The sequence below is a fragment of the Meriones unguiculatus genome, chromosome 4 (genome assembly GCF_030254825.1).
Source record: "Meriones unguiculatus strain TT.TT164.6M chromosome 4, Bangor_MerUng_6.1, whole genome shotgun sequence".
Classification (NCBI taxonomy): Eukaryota; Metazoa; Chordata; class Mammalia; order Rodentia; family Muridae; genus Meriones; species Meriones unguiculatus.
Window position 1 is genome coordinate 60766851 of NC_083352.1, and position 18448 is coordinate 60785298.

At 38.8% G+C, this 18448-nt stretch overlaps 1 protein-coding gene across 10 annotated transcripts in view; it reads right to left on the reverse strand.

Moving 5' to 3' along the window:
• Positions 1 to 550: 550 nt before the first annotated feature.
• Psd3 (pleckstrin and Sec7 domain containing 3) overlaps positions 551 to 18448 on the reverse strand; it is a 475055-nt gene continuing 457157 nt past the window's right edge. For all 10 annotated transcript variants that reach the window (XM_060381869.1, XM_060381868.1, XM_060381871.1 and 7 more), the window contains one exon: positions 551 to 8701. In XM_060381869.1, the coding sequence (XP_060237852.1) occupies positions 8486 to 8701 (216 nt within the window). In that variant the 3' untranslated portion in view covers positions 551 to 8485. The remainder of the gene's footprint in view (positions 8702 to 18448) is intronic.

The following is an 18448-nucleotide window of genomic DNA, read 5'->3' on the forward strand; positions in this document are numbered from 1 at the left end:
AGAAATGCATGTGGAAGTCAAAGGTCTACACGTGTTTCTTTCTCAATTGCTTTGCACCTTATTTTTTGAAAAGGCTCTCCCACCGAACCCAAAAGCTCACCGATTTGGCCAGTCAGTGAACTCTGCAGATCTATCTATCTCTGCCTGCTCGGTGCTGGGCTTACAGATGTATGCTAACATGCCCAGCTGTGTGTGTGTGTATATGTGGTGATACACGTGCTTTTGTCCACACAAAGATGTCAAATATTCTGCTTGATTTCTCTACCTCTTTCCTTCGATGGTCTCTCACTGAACCCAGGTGTAGGCTGGCAGCCAGCACCTCTGAGCAACCTTGTCTCGGCCCACCTGAGCAGTGGGTGGCACATGCACGGCCACATCCAGCATTTTACCCGAGTGCTAGGATCCAAACTTAAAAGTCCTTATGCTTACGGAACATGTGTCTGACCCAGCAAACCAGGCCTTTTTATGGAAGGGCACAAGGTGCAGCGCTGTTTACTATTAAAGTATTATTTAACTTGAATAGGTTAGCAAATAAAACATTCTTCCAAGATGACCGAACTTTGTTGTGTTTATTTCTTTCTAAAGTTTGCACATTTACATATACCATAATAGAATCCTTCACTGTTTGCATGATTTCTGTTACATAAAAACCATTTCAAATGCAATAAATTTTGTTGTCATAAAAACAACAAAATACCCTTCAACTTATAAAAACACAGGGACAGTTCTATTCATGACCATTTATACAATAGAGAAATGTATTATATATATATATATCACAGCTTCTATGTATATATCAGCTGACCCACTTGTCTACAAGGTCTAGGTTTACTTTAATGACAGTGAAATAGGGTAATATTTATATACAATTATTTCAATAAAAATAAAGCAATTGTAAAATGTAAACTTAATTTTCAAAATATTCTTTAAACACTTTAACAATATCCACATAGATTACTGTTCCATTCAAATGACTACCACCTTGAACGCCACAATTTGGAGATGGCATTTCTTGAGTCTGGTGGGTGATAAGGAACAGGTTTTCTGTATATAATGTGATACCACTAGCTTTCCCACGTCTGCTAAAGCTGACAGTTTGGCCACTGAAAGGGGGGAGGCTATTTTGTCACTAATTACTTTCACTATTTGCCGGGACTGTGGTGACGCAAAAGGACTGGTGGAGAAAACTTTGAAGGTAAAGGAATGTTATGAATCGCCAATCAGTTGGAGCCTCGGTAAATATAAATCAGCTAATAGTCTGCAAGAACCCCGCTCCTGTTTATCTTAAAAGATACAAACTGCCACCCTTAAGTGCATCCCATAGTAATCAAAGCTGACAACATGGGTTCTTGTGTAATTTTCTGTTCCAGGTGTGAATTCCAAAAACTTGAGGTAGAAGAGAATGCAGGGAGGCATGTCGGCCTTTGCTCAACAACCCTCATGTGAACAGAGCACTGTTGTGAGCAATTTTATATCTCTTGACCCTTCCCACAGAATGAAACACTGTCCATTTCTGGAAAGCCGGGAGCAAAAGGAAAGATATCATCTGACTGAACAGAAGTCAATGGGTCCATTTGTTTCTAGAAGAGACACAATGTGGTCTTAGCTTCAAACTGAGGATCCCGTGACCCTGATGTGTCTTCCTCCATGAGTGAGTCACTCTCAGGGCTGATATCTTGCCTAAGCAGGGTCAAGCCACTGGGACTGCTGGATTCCTAATGAAACTGGAACCCAGCATATACCTGCTGCTGAGCAGAAGCCCAAGTGGAAGGCCAAGGAGAAGCTACAGAGAGGGATCATCACCCTGCTCTCCACTGCCCTGGGCTAAGGGCTCAGAGCAGTGAGCCTCAGACCTGCTGTGTGATCCTTCATTGATCCTGTGGTTGGGACTTGTAGGTGTGTCCAAAGACTCATGTAGATTGTGGGGGAAACACCAAGTGAAACTCCAAAGTTCTCCCCATTCACCAGTGCTTTCAGGAATTGAAGTCAAGGTGCTTTTTTCATGCTACTGCTAGTGAGAGCTGAACTCCCCCTACAAAAGTGCATTATATTGGGTTCCTGTCTATATTCATCCCAAAGATCCTGGCCTAAGGATAAGTGCTCGCCCATTCAGCATACTCCAGTGCAAGCTCTTTCACCTACAGCTGGGCAGCCAGGGCAGGCGTTCTACACCTGGAGTTCAGAAGGTAATATGCATTCTCCATTCACACTCCCCCTGAAAGGAATGGTCTGCAGTGTGCTATGGGGGTTGCTGGAGAGTCACTGAGTACAATGACTTCAAGTTGGTGTCCACCAGGAAGGACATGGCAAGTGTCCCCACCCCCATTTCTCTGTAAAAAATGTGATGCCTCTTAGAGTCAGAAACGAGCACACCATCGTTCTTCCCTGGTTCTTGGAATACATCTGTGATACAGTTTCTACCGCTTCCATGCATCGCCTCTTCAGAATATTCTGGCCCTCAGTGTCTTAAGGTCAGACATTTGTATAGTTTTCAACTCTCTCTCCCCCCTTCTCTCTCTCTCTCTCTCTCTCTCTCTCTCTCTCTCTCTCTCTCTCTGTGTGTGTGTGTGTGTGTGTGTAAGTATGTGTACACAGATGAGGCCCTATGCATATCAATTTTCTCATTAAACATTTAAGGTGACAGTTAACTGGTTTTGGATCTCTTAGAAGATTTAACACATACGTGACTACCCCAAGTGGAATACAGCCAGCTCACCCCTCCACTTCAATTTGGTCTAATTACTTATTTCTAAAGCTTAAAAAAGTATCTTAATGACATAAAAATTCAATGTGCATATGTACTCTCTAGAATGAATATTATCATCCATGTCAAATGGTTACTTGGCTTTACAACTTCCATGGCTTTATATTAAAATCCAAACTTTTCAAGTAACTATGACCTAAAATATACCTTATATCTACTACTCAATTTCTGAATCAAATGGCTGTTTTCTGCAAATCATAGATAATTCTTAGAAGGAAATATTCTTGCAGAAGCTCTGCTGATTAGCCACACAACCAGTCCACCACACATAAAGAACGAATTGGGAAATATATTTGTAAAAATAGTCTGAGACTAAAGAATAAATAAGGAAACAAAACTCAGGTGTAACTGGCAATGTGGGACCACAGCCTGGAGCTGAAGCTGGGTCTCAGGCCTCACAATTCCAATTCTCCGACTTAGACATGAAGACATGAGGCAGTGTGTTCAAACAGACACTGCACCCAACCACACACCCAGTCGCTGCTTTAAATATACCAAACATGCTGGTTAATAAAACTTTTAATTACTATTTACACTCTATAATATAAGCAATAATGTCAAACAACTAAGGCCAGTGGCTCTTCTTTGGGGAGAGTCAGGAAAAAGAGACCAAAGTATAAAAATATTAAATAAAGTTTAACCTGTTCCCAAAGTCTTTTTTTACCAGCGGCACTAGCTGTTAATTTGTGCAATTGTGAACCTGGAATACAGTACCCGATCTTGGGATGCCCTGATAGACATCAGTATCTGTAATATTCCTTTATAACAAAGAGGGTAAGGGTGTGGCACCAGGAGAGTGATCTACTCTAAAGTATACACCAGCACATAAAAGATACACTGGGTACTTACTTAGTTCTTCTGAAAGCTATGTATTTTTCTGGACTAATTACAACAATAAAGAACGTGAGCTTGAAAGCATCACACTTTGTAATAAGCCCTAAGTTATCAGCTCAACTTTATGTTTAAGTGCTCTTAATACTAAAGTTGCTAAGACTGCACAGGCTGGCTTTCCCGGCCAACTTCTTCTGTAGTTCCCAAATTATAATGACTTCTCATTGTATTGCACACTGTACACTTCAATAGATTCACAAGTTTAGTTCAAAGTCATTTTTGCCCTGGTAATTCAAAGCTTAAAGATGGAATTTCTATTGTAAAGTCTTATTAAAAAATGTAATCAAAATATCATTTGAATTTAAGTTTAATAAAACGATACCACTATAGGAACTCTGAACAGCTGCACTATATAATCATTCCTATGAGGGTTTTAAACTTTCTGTTCATATTATACTGGTTTTTAAAGACAAAAGTAATTTCAACATACATATACCATATACTGATACACAACCTACACATTGATGCACATACATACATACAACTATAAATACCCACAAATACAACATTGGCAAGTGACAAAAGCATTTCCTTTGACATGTGACACACTATCTATACAAGTATTTCTCCAAATACTTTAATACAACAGATATACATATAAATTACAAAGGATGCACCCTCAAGACCTCAGGAAACATACTGTATGTACAAATAACTTGCTGCATTCCTTGCTCTTGCATACAAGTCAGCAAACTGCCATGCAGATTCAAGTATTTATTGACATTCTCTCCACATGCAATGAGCCAACTGCTCTAAGATGCCCACTGGAGATACAGAATGAGAATGACCTCGGATGTCAGTCCCTTAAGTTTGAAGGATGGAAAAGGAGCCTGAAAGGAGATGCAGCGACAAAGTACCTCTGTAATATATGAGAATTATTTTACGTGGTTTGCTAGAGTCCTCTGGATGGTATGATGATGGCATATGTCGAAAGTGGGTAAGGAGCCCTGCTAATCTCAGGGTTTACCAGCAGCTTGTCCTGGGTGAACAAGGGTGAGAGACCCGGAAGCAATGTATGTCTTCTGCCTGCAAAGTTTCTCTTCTGCTTCTGTCTGAGTGACACAGATGTTCTCAGACAAGCAGATATGCCTTCGACCCCAAATTGAATTATTATTCTTGAACTAGAGTCTATGTTTAACTGATGCTATGCTTATGCTTCAGCTCTAATGCGAGCTTTACAAGTGAAAACACGCTGTCATCTGAACTACAAAGGTGTCATACTCTACTAAAACCAGGAAGGTGGCTGCTGACCTGATAAAATCTTGTATCCATAAAAACTAAACCACAAAAATGTAGATGTTCAAAACTAAGAAACTTCATGTCAAGTGAGGCTTAACTGATGACTACTAGAAATAAATGGCAATGAATTAATCATATAGGAAGACAATGGAAAACTGATTTCTAATCAAAAAGTCAGATGATGCATATCTCAGGATAGTCCTCCCTTATTTCAGAGCATGACCCTTCAGCCCTGCTCTTTATATGATAAAGGGGAAGAAGGCAAGGGAAAACCAGTGTAACTTCCTGTGCTCAATTTTCCAATTAGATTATAACACAAACCTAGCTGGACCTTGAAAAACCGGCCTGGTGTTCCTCTTCCAGAACCAATTCCTTCACATTACATTTGCCTGGAACACAGTCCTCATCTTCAGGATGAAGGAAATGAATGGAGGAGCACAGACTGCCTTATACACATCACAAGATCACTGCATGGGAAAATGACTCCATCTTAGTTAGCTAAGAGCAATTTTTAAACACTACATATAACCTGCAGACTATTTCTACCAGAGGACTCCCCACATGCTGCTTTCACTAGGAGTAATTTAAATGTATATAAGTAATAGTTGGCTTAATTAGACATTGCTAAGAGTTAGATAAATGATAAATATATTTTGAAAGTACATCTCAGAAATGCCAGGGATAAGAAATCTGAATAAGAATTCTGAGTGGAAGTAACTAGATTTTAGTGTTTAAATTAGTTTACTGGTAAACATTTTTTAGCAGCCAGCATGTGAGGTAGGGGTGAACCCTAAACTACAAACAGATTTTATACAAGGGGTACTTCTATGGTCAGTTTTGCAACAAGACTATCATCAAAGTCTTTTGATGACTTGCTGATATTTTCAATAGTAAAAATCATAATTTAGGGTATTAATGTGAAGTAGATAATGCTTTATCATATAGAGAGGAACTCTAAGGCTCCAGGGCACTGAGGTAGGGTAAAAGCAGGTATAGGTGGGATAGGATGAAGTACCATGAAAAGGAAGAGGAAGAGGAGGGAGGAGGGAAAAGGACAAGGAGGAGAAGGAAGAGGAGGGGGAGAGCTCCCTGCACCATGCACTGGGCAACAGGCTTAGAGTAGCTGCACAAAGGACCACCTTCCATTTCTTATGACTCAATACTGTGGGGGATGTGGGAGTTAGCTATGGACCAGACTCTCAGAGTCCCATTAGATGAAAGAGTGCAGCATCCTTCCAGAGGCCTCAGGGAAGACACATTTTTAGCCTGTCCCCCACAGGGGGACAGCATCACACTAGGGCAGGCTGGGATTCTGACTCACAAAAGAATGCTACAGCTATTTTTCTAGATAATGATGCAGACATAGTCCACACTTCAAAAGTGCCTTCTTCATCTGATTATCTATAAGTATGCCCAGAAGTCCTGGAGCCAACACTAGTGAGTCCTACAATAGGAACAGTGGCTGAGCTGATGCTAAGCCTATTCCCAGACTATTGTCCACCTCAGAAACTCTGCAGTAAGGTACCATTCAATGTATATTAGATACTCTAGGTAAGTACACACAAACATCCTATACATATAGACAGACACTGTAGACAAACACATTTCAACATATTAAGTGTTCTTCAGCTACTGATGCTCAAAGATGATGCTCAAGACTCAAAAGTCTTGGTACCTTTCCCGTCAGGGATTACATATACACAGGCAAAAAGCAGACAGTGATACTTCACCTTCTAGAAGAAAGGCAAGTTGCTCTGGAAATATTGGGTTCAGTAAGAAGCTATGAAATAGATCAGATATATGGAACCACAATGTTAACTACCATATTTGCATCATGGTTCTGAAATATAAATTAAGTCATTGCCTTTACCTAAACGAGATAGAAGTTTAAGGAACTTTTTCAATAGACGTTTAAGGAACTTTTTCAATAGTGTGGCAAAATACCACGAAGCAAGCAGCTACAGTCTTGAAGAGGAGTTACTGTTTCTGGACACAAGCAAGATGGGCATGTAAAGAGGTGAAAGGTACAGGCTAATACATAATCCTGTAACTAAATGTTAGCATATCCTAATGATATGTCTCTATGAACTACCAGAATTTTTGAACAGGCTTTCTCTAACTTACTGGAATCATGCTATTCATGCAAGAGCAGCTGATTCTCTGGTCATAGTACCTCCAACTAACCAAGCAGAAACAGAGAACATGTTTAAGGAGGATAAGGACTAGTCAAATGTTACCCTGTTAGTTTTGAAGATATGCTGTTGGGAAGACAGTAATTGTAGAGAATACAGTCTCAAGGTTGGAAACCAGAGAGTTTGAGTCATTTCTCTTCCTCTACAGACAATATTCTACATATTACCTTAAATTTTAAAGGGACTGTTTTGACTGTAAGGTGAAACCATTTTGGATACATGGAAAAATAAGGTAAAACATGCAAATAATTTCAGGAGCAATCGTAACAGTGACATAGTAAGATGGCCACAGAGATGGAAATGAGAATAAGCTAAGAAACTGCATACAACTCATCAGATTCCTCCATCTTCAGTCACTATGATCAGACTGACTTCAGATTCAGTCTGAAGGGTCACTGACCCTTGTTGAAGAACTGAAGTTGTGTTTGCTCCTTTATTTGTCTTGATATAGGAAAGAAAAAGTGGGGGTGGGGAGGGATCCATTTTCAACATTGCTTTCTTTCAACCAGGACATGTTCTATGTTTGCACATCCATATAAAAATGAATCTATTCCTGGAAGGAAGGCTATCAATGACAGAGATGATTCTGATTCCTAGTCTAGACCCAATGGGAGTGAGATAACATTCCTCTAGAAGACCATACACATGACTGCTGCAGCTCCTGAAGAGCTGATTACTGTCACCAGCCTTTAGAAAACAAAAGTAGCCCGGTATCAATCCATCCTCAGCCTCCCTTCAGGCATGACGACTCCACATCTGTTTTCCCTAGCATGGCTGGAATGGAGCCCAGGCCTGAGGCAAACTCCTGTGCCTCCCTAAGGTCTCCAGTCCTGTCATCTTCGTGCTCCCTTTTCTCTGTGTCCTGCACCAACAGCAGGTGCCAGGATGAATGCAGAAGAGCACCACTCCAGGACACCTTGACTCCCAGCACTGCCGTTCTTACTTGAGTATTTACGAGCCTTCAATGTCACCTCCGTGACTGGGCAGAATGTCACATGTAAAGTCTAGGATCTACTACAGCACAATGCTTGTCCAGTTATGTGTTTCACAATGGATTAAAAACTTAAACCTAAAAAAAAAAGAAAGTACAACAGTTGATCGGAAAACATAAAATAACTGTGCAGAAGTGCAAATAAGAGAAAGCTGAAGGAGAAAGGATCTGTCCTCCTCTGCTCCTCACAAAAGGTGCATTAGTTATAGAGTTGCCCAAATCATCAAAGCAAGGAACTCAAGAGTAAAGACACCTGTACAGAAACTAACAAAAATATACAATGTAAAAAGTTACTAATGCACCATTTTAGTCACAGACTATTTTTTAAATATATTCACCGATTACCAGAAAGATCTTGAAAAACCCTATTTTGCTCCATGACCAGTACTTCCTGGCCACAGTCAGATTCTAAGTGACTTTTTGCTTAATGCCCGGTGTTTCAGGTCGGTGGTCCTTTCTCTCTGACACGTTGCGCTTGACCTTGGCAGTGACGGGAGATGTGTCTGGGTTCAGGGAGGGACTCGAGTGTGACTTCTTTAGTCCCGTTGCCTCGTTTCCCTCGGTGCTCAGGAGCTCCTTGCCTCCTTCTTTCAGAATGCTGACATAAATTTCATAACGGGTTTTCTGAAGGCAAAAATCAGAGAAGTGTGGTCAGTACAGTTCACAATGGTGTATTTGCAGCAAACCTAGCAAGCTACTACACATAACATGAGAGGTTTTCGAATACCTGACTTCATCCCAAGCTGACAAATTACTTTGGTTCTTAAAACTTCAGGATGACATCTGACTCATTTATTCAGACAAGAAATTAAGCTACAATTTTCATTAGGATTTACTCGAGATTCTGAAGGAATATCCATGTACTGGAGAGAGTAAATGCATCTGAGATGCTCATGCCCAAGAGGGTCTGGGTAAGAGGAACTGTAACCTCTGGTTCACATGAGACTCTTGCACATGACCTAGGCTTCATATGTACATGGCTTGAACACTGCCATCTACCCTCTGTAACTCCAGAAGTTGTCTTTCCATGCTGAACCCACCTGCTCATCCCCTGTCAGACATTCTAGAAGCCGTTCTGAATTTATATCATTTTTCTTTTAGGATCAGTAAATTCTCAGACTATGAAGAGTGGTTACTGGGAAACAAGATAGGGCTTGCAGAACATGGAACTGCTTTCTGATGCTTATCTCATGCCGCAATATTTATTTTATGACTGGTTGTTTATGGAATGCCTTCTATGTTTCTGATAGCCCTTGTCTTCCCCATCCCACCATCTCTCTTGCACTATTTTTTTTTTTCTAATCACTGAAAACACTGCATAGATATTTGTTTTATCGTAGCCCTAACATTACTGTTTCTGTCCACATCACTTATCTGGAACTGTTACATAGACATATTGAAAATTACCAATTCCTGATTTGATACATTCTAGACAAAATATGCTTTTCAGCATGGTTTTTCCACACGAGAAGACTCAGAATAAGCCCTCCAGTGTTTCAATTCTAAATAAGAGCACATCACTTATAAGGCTATCCAAATAAAAGAGGCAACTGATGCTAAGAATATGTACCTTTCAGAAATTTTTCTAGTTAGATTAAGACTTTGTATACATCAGTTTCAAGTGTTGCATTTCCAAGTTATTTTTTTGTTGTTGTTTTTAAATTTTATTAATTACAGTTTATTCACTTTGTATTATTTTGTTAAAGCAAGAAGCCTGCTAGCTAATCAATCCGTCTGCATCTGAGTGTGGCACTAGACTTTGGTGATGACAATCACCGAGTGCCCTTATGCTCAAATGAAGTTTATTCACCCAAATCAGACAGAACTTGTGACATTAGTATTCCTTTTTACTCCTAAGGAAACAAAGGCAGCAAAGCCTGAAGTCAGAAGGCATCGAAGAAAACTTTGACTTGAATCCCAGCAAGGTGACAGCAGAATCTGTTTTGCAAACATTTTCTTTCTAGAAATCACTGTATATATTGTAGGAGGAAGTCCCAAAGACACTACTGTTTGGTCAATCAAAAGCTATTCTCAGTTTCCTCTTCTTTGTCCCTGCCACCCTGAAGATAGACACGTTGTGGATGGCAGCTTCGCTAGCCCCTGTAGCAGCTGGGATGGGCCATGTGAGACTACGGAGATGAGAAGACAGAAGGCAGAAGAAGCAGACATTCTTGCTGGGAGCTCTGGGGGGACTTTGCTTTCTGATGGGAGATTTGGGCGTTGGAGGAGAGGCCACCTTTTCTATAACCTAATTCTTTGTAAAAAGGATCTATTTTAGTTAGGTATATGTGTGTGGTTATGTACCTGAGTGCAGCAGAGGCCAGAGGTAGTTATAAGCACCCATCCCTGTGTTTGGAATTGAATTGGGTCTTTCTCAAGAGCATGATGCACTGTTAAGCACCAAGTCATCTCTCTAGCCCCATAGCCTTACTCCTTTACCCCCATTTGACATGATTCCTAAAGCTGTTATCATATGATGTGGGGTAGGAGGTATAGAGGCAAAAGGAAAACATGCTAGGCCTGAGGAAGAATGAGAAGACAGACAGACAGACAGACAGACAGAAAGAAAGAAAGAAAGAAAGAAAGAAAGAAAGAAAGAAAGAAAGAAAAGAAGCAAAAAAGCACCTGATTTTCGACCCAATGATCTGACCCAACCCTAAGAATTCCTATTCAGACTCATAAAGAGGAACCATAACTTTCCATATGCAAGAAGGCACTATCAACAGTCTTTATTTGCCACTGAAAGTATTACTAATTGATAAATATTCCAATTTTCAGAAAGAAGAAAACATACAGAGAACATGCTACACATTACCTCAGAGGGCCACATGTGAGTATAGTTAGAGCATTGCCAATCACTAAGTCATCAGCATTGCACATTGCTACATGTGTCCCCGAATCAGAAGACCAAGCTACATGAAATCCGAAGACACAGATCTCAAACCGTATTTATTTTAAGACGTTATCACTTTTGTCTCCAAAGTGCCCTGGTGGCCAAATTAAAGTTCTGAAAAGATTATCTTTAATGATACATGATTTCATGTAAGTGACATATAGGCAGTTTAAAAATCGACTCAAGAAGCCATGGTGGGAAACAGTATTTCATGAACTGAAGCATTCATGTAGCAAGGCAGTATGAAAGACAGTGTTTTGGTAAGACATAAAAGGGATGCAAGGAGAGAAGGTGATGGTAGTTGACAGGGCTAGTTTCTATTACTGGGAAGAAGCAGATACCACTGAGGGAATTTACCTGAAAGAGAAATGAAGGAAACCATTTAATTCACAGCTCCACTACAATGCAGTTATCACAAGTACATCACGTGAGTTTGCTCATCAAAATATAAGGGGCACAGCACAGAGGCAAGACTGTGTATGAATCATCTACTCAGAAGAAATGACAGAGTAGAGGGAAGGGTGAAGGAGGACCAGAGAAAAGGACTACTTCACTGCAAGACAAGGAAACCCAGGCATCTGGACTCACAAATGCCTATGCTCCTTTCTCACTAAAGAAAGACAACTCCACATGAAGCCCCTTTCTTCATTTCTCACTGTTTTCTCTTTGAGGTGTAAAAAGATTGTGCTTCGAACTATTGACCTCATCTTTGAGAAATGATTTTCTTTCTTCCTTTCTTAGAAGACATGATTCTCATTGATTTTTCTAGGATAAACCAAGGAATATAAGTTTTAAGCTAAAGCTGGTACATAAGCAACAATCCAGTAGGAAGTGCAATTATGCCCATTCTTTTTTTTTTCTAGTTTATTTTTTAATTGAAATCAAATTACATCAGTTTCTGGATACCATTGCAGAAAACTATACATGGACACAATGCAGAGAGCAACAGATCATAGGGAGCTCAGCTCCAGTGGATATCCGTCTATGCCACATGGAAGAAAAGGCGAAAGACCATACTCTTCTTGAGAAGGATTTTACTCTTAAGTTACTCATGTTGACTGCACATACTCTGAGGGTACAGTGTGACATTACAATACATACACACAATATGTATGACTAGATCACAGTAGTTGGCATAAGTATCACCCCAGACATTGTACTGAGAACAGTCAAGATCCTTTCTACTCTTGTCAAATACTCAATGAAATATTGTCAACTGAGTTATGTTACCAAGGTATTGAAGACCATGAGAAGTTACCCCTCTTTCCTGAAGCTATCTTTTAGTCTCTTCCTCAAGCTCTTTTCCAGGCTTTGGTAACCATGATTCTGTTTTCTACTTCAGTAGGATTCAGTTTTTAATATCTACCAAGAAAACATGTAGATTTTTTTCTCTATGCCTGACTTATGTAACAATGATGGTGTCCAGCTCCACTTATGTTTCTACAAATGCTAGATATCCATTCACATTTTATGGCCAGGTAAGGCATGGACACATACATGGTTATAAAATAATATAAATATAATATAACAATATAAGTTTTCTTTATTGATTTGTCCATCCATTAATGAGCACTTAGATGGAGATTCCTTATCTGGGCTATTATGAACAGTTAAATAAATGCAAATGTCTCTCTCACATACTGATTTCAATTATTCATCCAGGAGTGAGTGGGATTGCATGATCAAATGGTAATTCTGTCCACAGGCTTTGAGCAACTTGCACACACAGGCTACAATGACTGTAATAGTTGACATCACCAACAGCAGCATGAGTCTCCCACCTTCCTCTGCATCACTACCAAATTTTCTGATTTTTTTTTGTGTTTTTGATAAGAGCTATTTTAACTGGGACAAGATATTGTATGTTTGCTATGATTTTTTTATTTTTACCCCAAATTAATATAATATGAAACATTTGTCATACTTGGTCATTTGCACATTCTTTTGAGAAAAGTCCATTCAGTTCATTTGCCATCCTCTCCCCCATTGCTTTGTTCTGTTGCCCCATCTCCAGACCCATTCTTATTGCTCATAATTTCTAATTAGTTTTTAAAAATTTTCTTTTTGTTGCTGTTTGAGCTCCATATACATTCTGGATATTACTACTGAATCATTTGTAAGTACTTTCTTTCATTCAGCAAGTTGCTTCTTTACATTTGCTAATTATTTTCTTTGTGCAGACACTTTTCAACTACAAAAAAACTATATTTGTTAATTTTATGCTTTTGGAGTCATACCACCCAACAATCTTTGCCCAGACCAACCAATATCTTGAATTGTTGTTTTCCTTACAGTTTCTTCTCTCTCTCCCCCTCCCTTCCATCCTCTTTTCCTTTCCCTCTTTTCCTCCCTTCTTTGTGTGTGCAGCTTTTTTTTTTTTTTTTTTTTTTTTTTTTGTAGAAGCTAGGAATTAAAAACTTAGGTCTTTATGCTAACATTCTATCAACTAAGTCATCTCTACCACCTCTTCCCTCTAGGTTTTTTTTTTTTTTAATTAGTGAATTTTGTTTAAAGTCTGATGTACCAGAATAAAAAAAAAACAAAAACAAACAAGCAAAAAAAAAAAAAAAACCCAACCAAACAAACACACACACACACACACACAAAACAGTAACAACAACAACAAAACAAAACCCAGCTAATATTTGGATGGTCAACCTTGACTAAAGAATCTGATTCTGATGAGTAACATTTAGCAAAGAAATTACTGCTTCCTGAACAGCCTATTCCTTTTCACAAATGGAGCTGCATTTTATTTATTTTTTAATTAAAAATATTCATGTGATTAGCCTGAGGAGAAGAAACAAAGTTAAAAACAAACACAGTAAGCTCTGCCATGCCTTCAGTTTCCATTTCTGCCACATGCTTAGCCCCTGATATGTATGTGTAAGTCTGTTAGGACATTTTTGTAAAACCATTATGCTATTCTGATCACAGGTGATAAACCCAATGTTTGCAACTAAGGTAGCCTTTTTGAAACCACAATATAAGCATGAAAATAAAAGCTATTATGTTCATAAAAACAGATTAGAAATTAAGAAAGAATATACATTCACAATGGTAGTATTTAGCAGACAGCAATCACCCACTTATATTTGTTTTATAGTGAGATGTAAGAACATTTATGCTATTTAAACATTTGGTCATTTTTTTTTTTAATATTTATAGCCAAAAGCACTCCTGAATAAGAAAACAGCACTCATCCTGGTCTCAAGCATTAAAAACATCCATATTGAATAGCAATGAAATTCATCTTAATTTTATTTATGAAAAAATTATATTGTATGGTATAATTTTGCTGGGAATTTTTAATAGTCAGGGATTCATTGGTAGACATGACTCTCAGCCACAGTGTGGTTACATAATGAACATTCAGTCAGTGACTATTAAGTCCATTGTTTTTGTATGTCACTTGTTCTCTGTGGCTAAACACAACTCTCAGTCTTTTCCTGTATGTCTACTACAGAGTATCTTATAGTTCTCAAAAGATTCTAAGGTAATATATGTAAGTTTTAGATTCCAGGGTCAGATTAAAAATCAAATATAGAAAGCAAGAGAGAGAACATTTTACAACACAAAGAAATTTTGATAATAAAGATTTCTCTCTTAGACTCTACTTTTCCCATATCCTACATTCAATCTGTGAGCAAATCCATTCCTCCATATTCACAATAAATTCAGAATCCTGTGCTTTCTCACTGCTTCTGCTACTCTGAAGCAAGCACAGCCATCTCCGAGCTAGACTACAAGAGAAGCTGCCTTGTTGCCTCTTTGTTCTCTTCTTTAGCACCCATGTACACTCTTCCCAAAAGACAATGATATGAGACAAAGCCCGCTGTCATTGCTCAAAGTAGTCTAATGCCTCTCTGATTCTTGAAATACTGTTGACCTCAAACTCTTCACATGGGCTAGGCACCTCTGAACATTGCTGATTGCTACTCTTTGTGACCCCAACATCACTGGTTTTCTCCTAAAGAACTCTGGGCTACATATAATGCACCAGAGAAACTGCTTCCTGGCTGCCCTTATATATGCCAGACATCTCCTAGGGCCTCTTGCACTTTCCTTCATCATTTTCAGACTTCAAGATGTCACAGTCATACCAAGGCCTGCCACTAAAATCATCACACCACTTCTCATCCTTTCTCCCTGTCACTTCTCCTCCATCCAGCAGCCTGGTATTTTTACGTTTTAGAAAACCTTGTTTATTTCTCCTTTGTCACCTAGACAGTTTCGGATGAAGGCAAAACAATTGCTTTTGTTTACTAAGAGTAAACACTGAACACCATTGAATGCATAAATGGAAAAAAGGTATATGTAAGAAAATAAATTCATCCATCTAGCAGAAAATATATTCTAGACATATTTTACATACATAGATTATGACAATTTTTATAAACATGAAAACAACAGGGATACAGATATTGACAGTAGATGCCTGGAGGTTATTAATTCAAGAACCTCTGAGAATATGTCATTATTTTAAGTATTTCTATGCATTCCATGAATCACTAAGGTCTGGCTTGTCACTCCAAGGCTTATTCCTTCTGTCCCCATATCTACTTGACCTTAACTGTTGACAAATCCTAACCAGGGCACCAAATATAAGCTGCCTGACTGAGACTGAGTTTCTTCAGAGACAGAGAAATATTTTAGAGGAGCATAAAACACTGGTATATTTTATGAGTATGTCTTATGGGCAGTAAGAGAAGAATGAACTTTATACCCATTATAAACTTAAAGATAAAGTGAGATATTGGACTACTATGCCTAGATTCAGGTGCTTTCTCATTTGGTTAGTGACTTGATCTTATTCTGATTGGTAAGGATCCTCTAGGCACACAAATACAAGTGCAAATTAAGGAGATGAAGATTTTCTAAGGGTTTATTTATAGCTACCTGCATGGTCAGTCTCACATCTTGTTTTTATGTAACATGTCAGGATCATATTTATGGCTTGGACACTAAACTAAGATTGGTCAGGCCTCTGGGCCAAAGAACAGTGGTTTCTTGTCTTATTAATTAGAATGAATTAGCACTAACAATAACAATATTGAAGGATTATACTTCACTGACAAATTTTATAATTGGAGCATCCAAAAAGGAGTATGTAGAAAAAAGAAGGTAAAATATCACAAAAGACCAATTGGTTTCCCAAAGTGAGGGGAACAAGGATTATTTCTAACAGGAACTCAATGACTGGCTCTTTGGTCTCCCCACCCCCGAAGGGAGGAGCAGTCCTGTTAGGCCACAGAGGAGGGCTTTGCAGCCAGTCCTGAAGATACCTGATAAAACAGGATCAGATGAATGGGGAGGAGGTCCCCCCTATCAGTGGACTTGGAAAGGGGCACGGTGGAGATGAGGGAGGGAGGGAGGGACTGGGAGGGAATGAGGGATCGGGACACGGCTGGGATACCGAGTTAATAAAATGTAACTGATAAAAATAAAATAAAATAAAACATTAAAGAAAATAAAAAAGTCCTTTTAAATTAATTTTATATAACACCACAAAGTCATCACTACATAGGAAACTAACATAGTTTCTGATCAAGACATTAAAAATGAGATGGGATGTCTGAAAATGACTCTATGAAAAACACAGTGGAAGCAAGAAAATAGTATACAAGAGATAGCTATGGATGAAAATGTCATTAAACTAGTAAATGTGGACCTTAATCCAGCCTAGATCATTGCTCTGTTATTATTATTCAGCCCCATCAGGTATGTGCCTTTCATTATAATGGACAAAAAAAGTTTATGAAAAGAAGGGATGTGTCAAGGACATTTTTTAAACCTTTGGTTATGCCATTAAAAAAAATCTGTCTTAGCCTACAAATGCTATAAACACATTTTCAGATCAGTTCTGTATTTCTGAGCTGCACGCTCACCTTCCTTCCCCAAGGCTGTCCCAATAGTGTGAAACAAATTTCTAGCAAGTCTAGACTGCATTACCTAACTTACCACCTGATAACAACCCCAGATGGGATTCATACTAAGTACAAGAGATGAAAGTACTTAAGTGTCCAAATTCATAAGTGTTGTTTCTTGCAGATGGGCCAGTAAATTTTCTCTGATAATTCCTTTCTTAGAATTAGCTGTTTTCATGAAGCTTCTACCAACATCAAGTACAAAGGACAACTCAAATACTAATGGCTTTTTAAGAGCTAAGATAATTTCTTCAATTTGTAACCTCTTTAGTTTTCACTATTTTCATTAAGCCTATCCTTAATTCCCTGTTTAAAAAAAAATCTTTATATAATTTGTAGGAAAAAGTTATTTCTCTTCATTAGTAGCAAAGTCTATGAGTGATGATTAAAGAGCACTTCGCCTAAGGACACGTAAGATGCTACTTGGATTAAATGTTAATTGCTCTCTGGAAAAAAAAAGCCTCAGCAACTGATAGTCTTTGAAACTGTTTTTATTACTGTTTTGTCACACCTACATCCCTGCATCTGATGGTTTCCCTTCTCCAGAGCTGGAAAATACAGAAATAAATGCCAAATCCAAAGAAACAGAGCAAGGAGCTTGCAAAGTGGCTGCTTATGCAAGCACAGACTGGTCATCTCCAGGCTGATTTCCTGGAGGACATGGAAGAACTGATGTGCAATTTAGTTTCTTCATGACCACGTAGCTCATCTACCTCTTTCTTAACTTCAGAAAGTATCAACAGGCAGAACAGACTCCTAACAGAGGCTGTGCTGGGTCTGAGGGTTTTCACCCTCTTCTCCCATGCCAAGCATCTGCGTACACTAGGAAGCCACTTTCAGAATACAGCAAATACCCTACATTATCAGTGTGTATAGCTTGCAGTCTGAAAGCCCACAGATGTCTGTTTTTTTTTATTCAGTATTGATTTCTGCTTTAATGTCCTCTAAATAAGCTTAGTGGGTGTAGTTTCTAAAATAAGAAAAAATGAAAACCTTTTATAAAATTATATAAGCAGAAATTGAAAGCTTGTACTAGGATACAGACAAAAGGGATGGTTTTCAGAGTGTCACCTGTCACCACTCTATGGTCCCTGCCTTGCCCCATCATATTCCTATGGAATCTAATATGTGGAAGAGGTTAGAAAAATCAAAGCAATTTGAAGCACCTCCAAAATTTTACACCCATGGGACATCTAGATCATGCTTTACTTCTATCTATCTCAAAGAATCTTGATGTACACAAATGAGTACCTTACACCTAGAATATATTAAAACCTATCCAGGCCCAAATCTGAAACTCACTTCCTATGTCCTCCCCAGAGATAACTGCAGCAAGGACCCCATGCACGCGGGGCAGGTATTTTACCAGCGAGCTACACCTCCAGCTGTCTTTTTACGGTTTATTTTAAGACAAGGTCCCATTAAGTTGCCTTGAGTGCGTTATAGTGCAGGCTTGTTTTTAATGCGGACTTCTCTTGTCTCAGACTCCAAACAACTGGGATTAGAACTGGTACATACATTCAGGTCTGCCATGTTTGGATTTTCATGAAA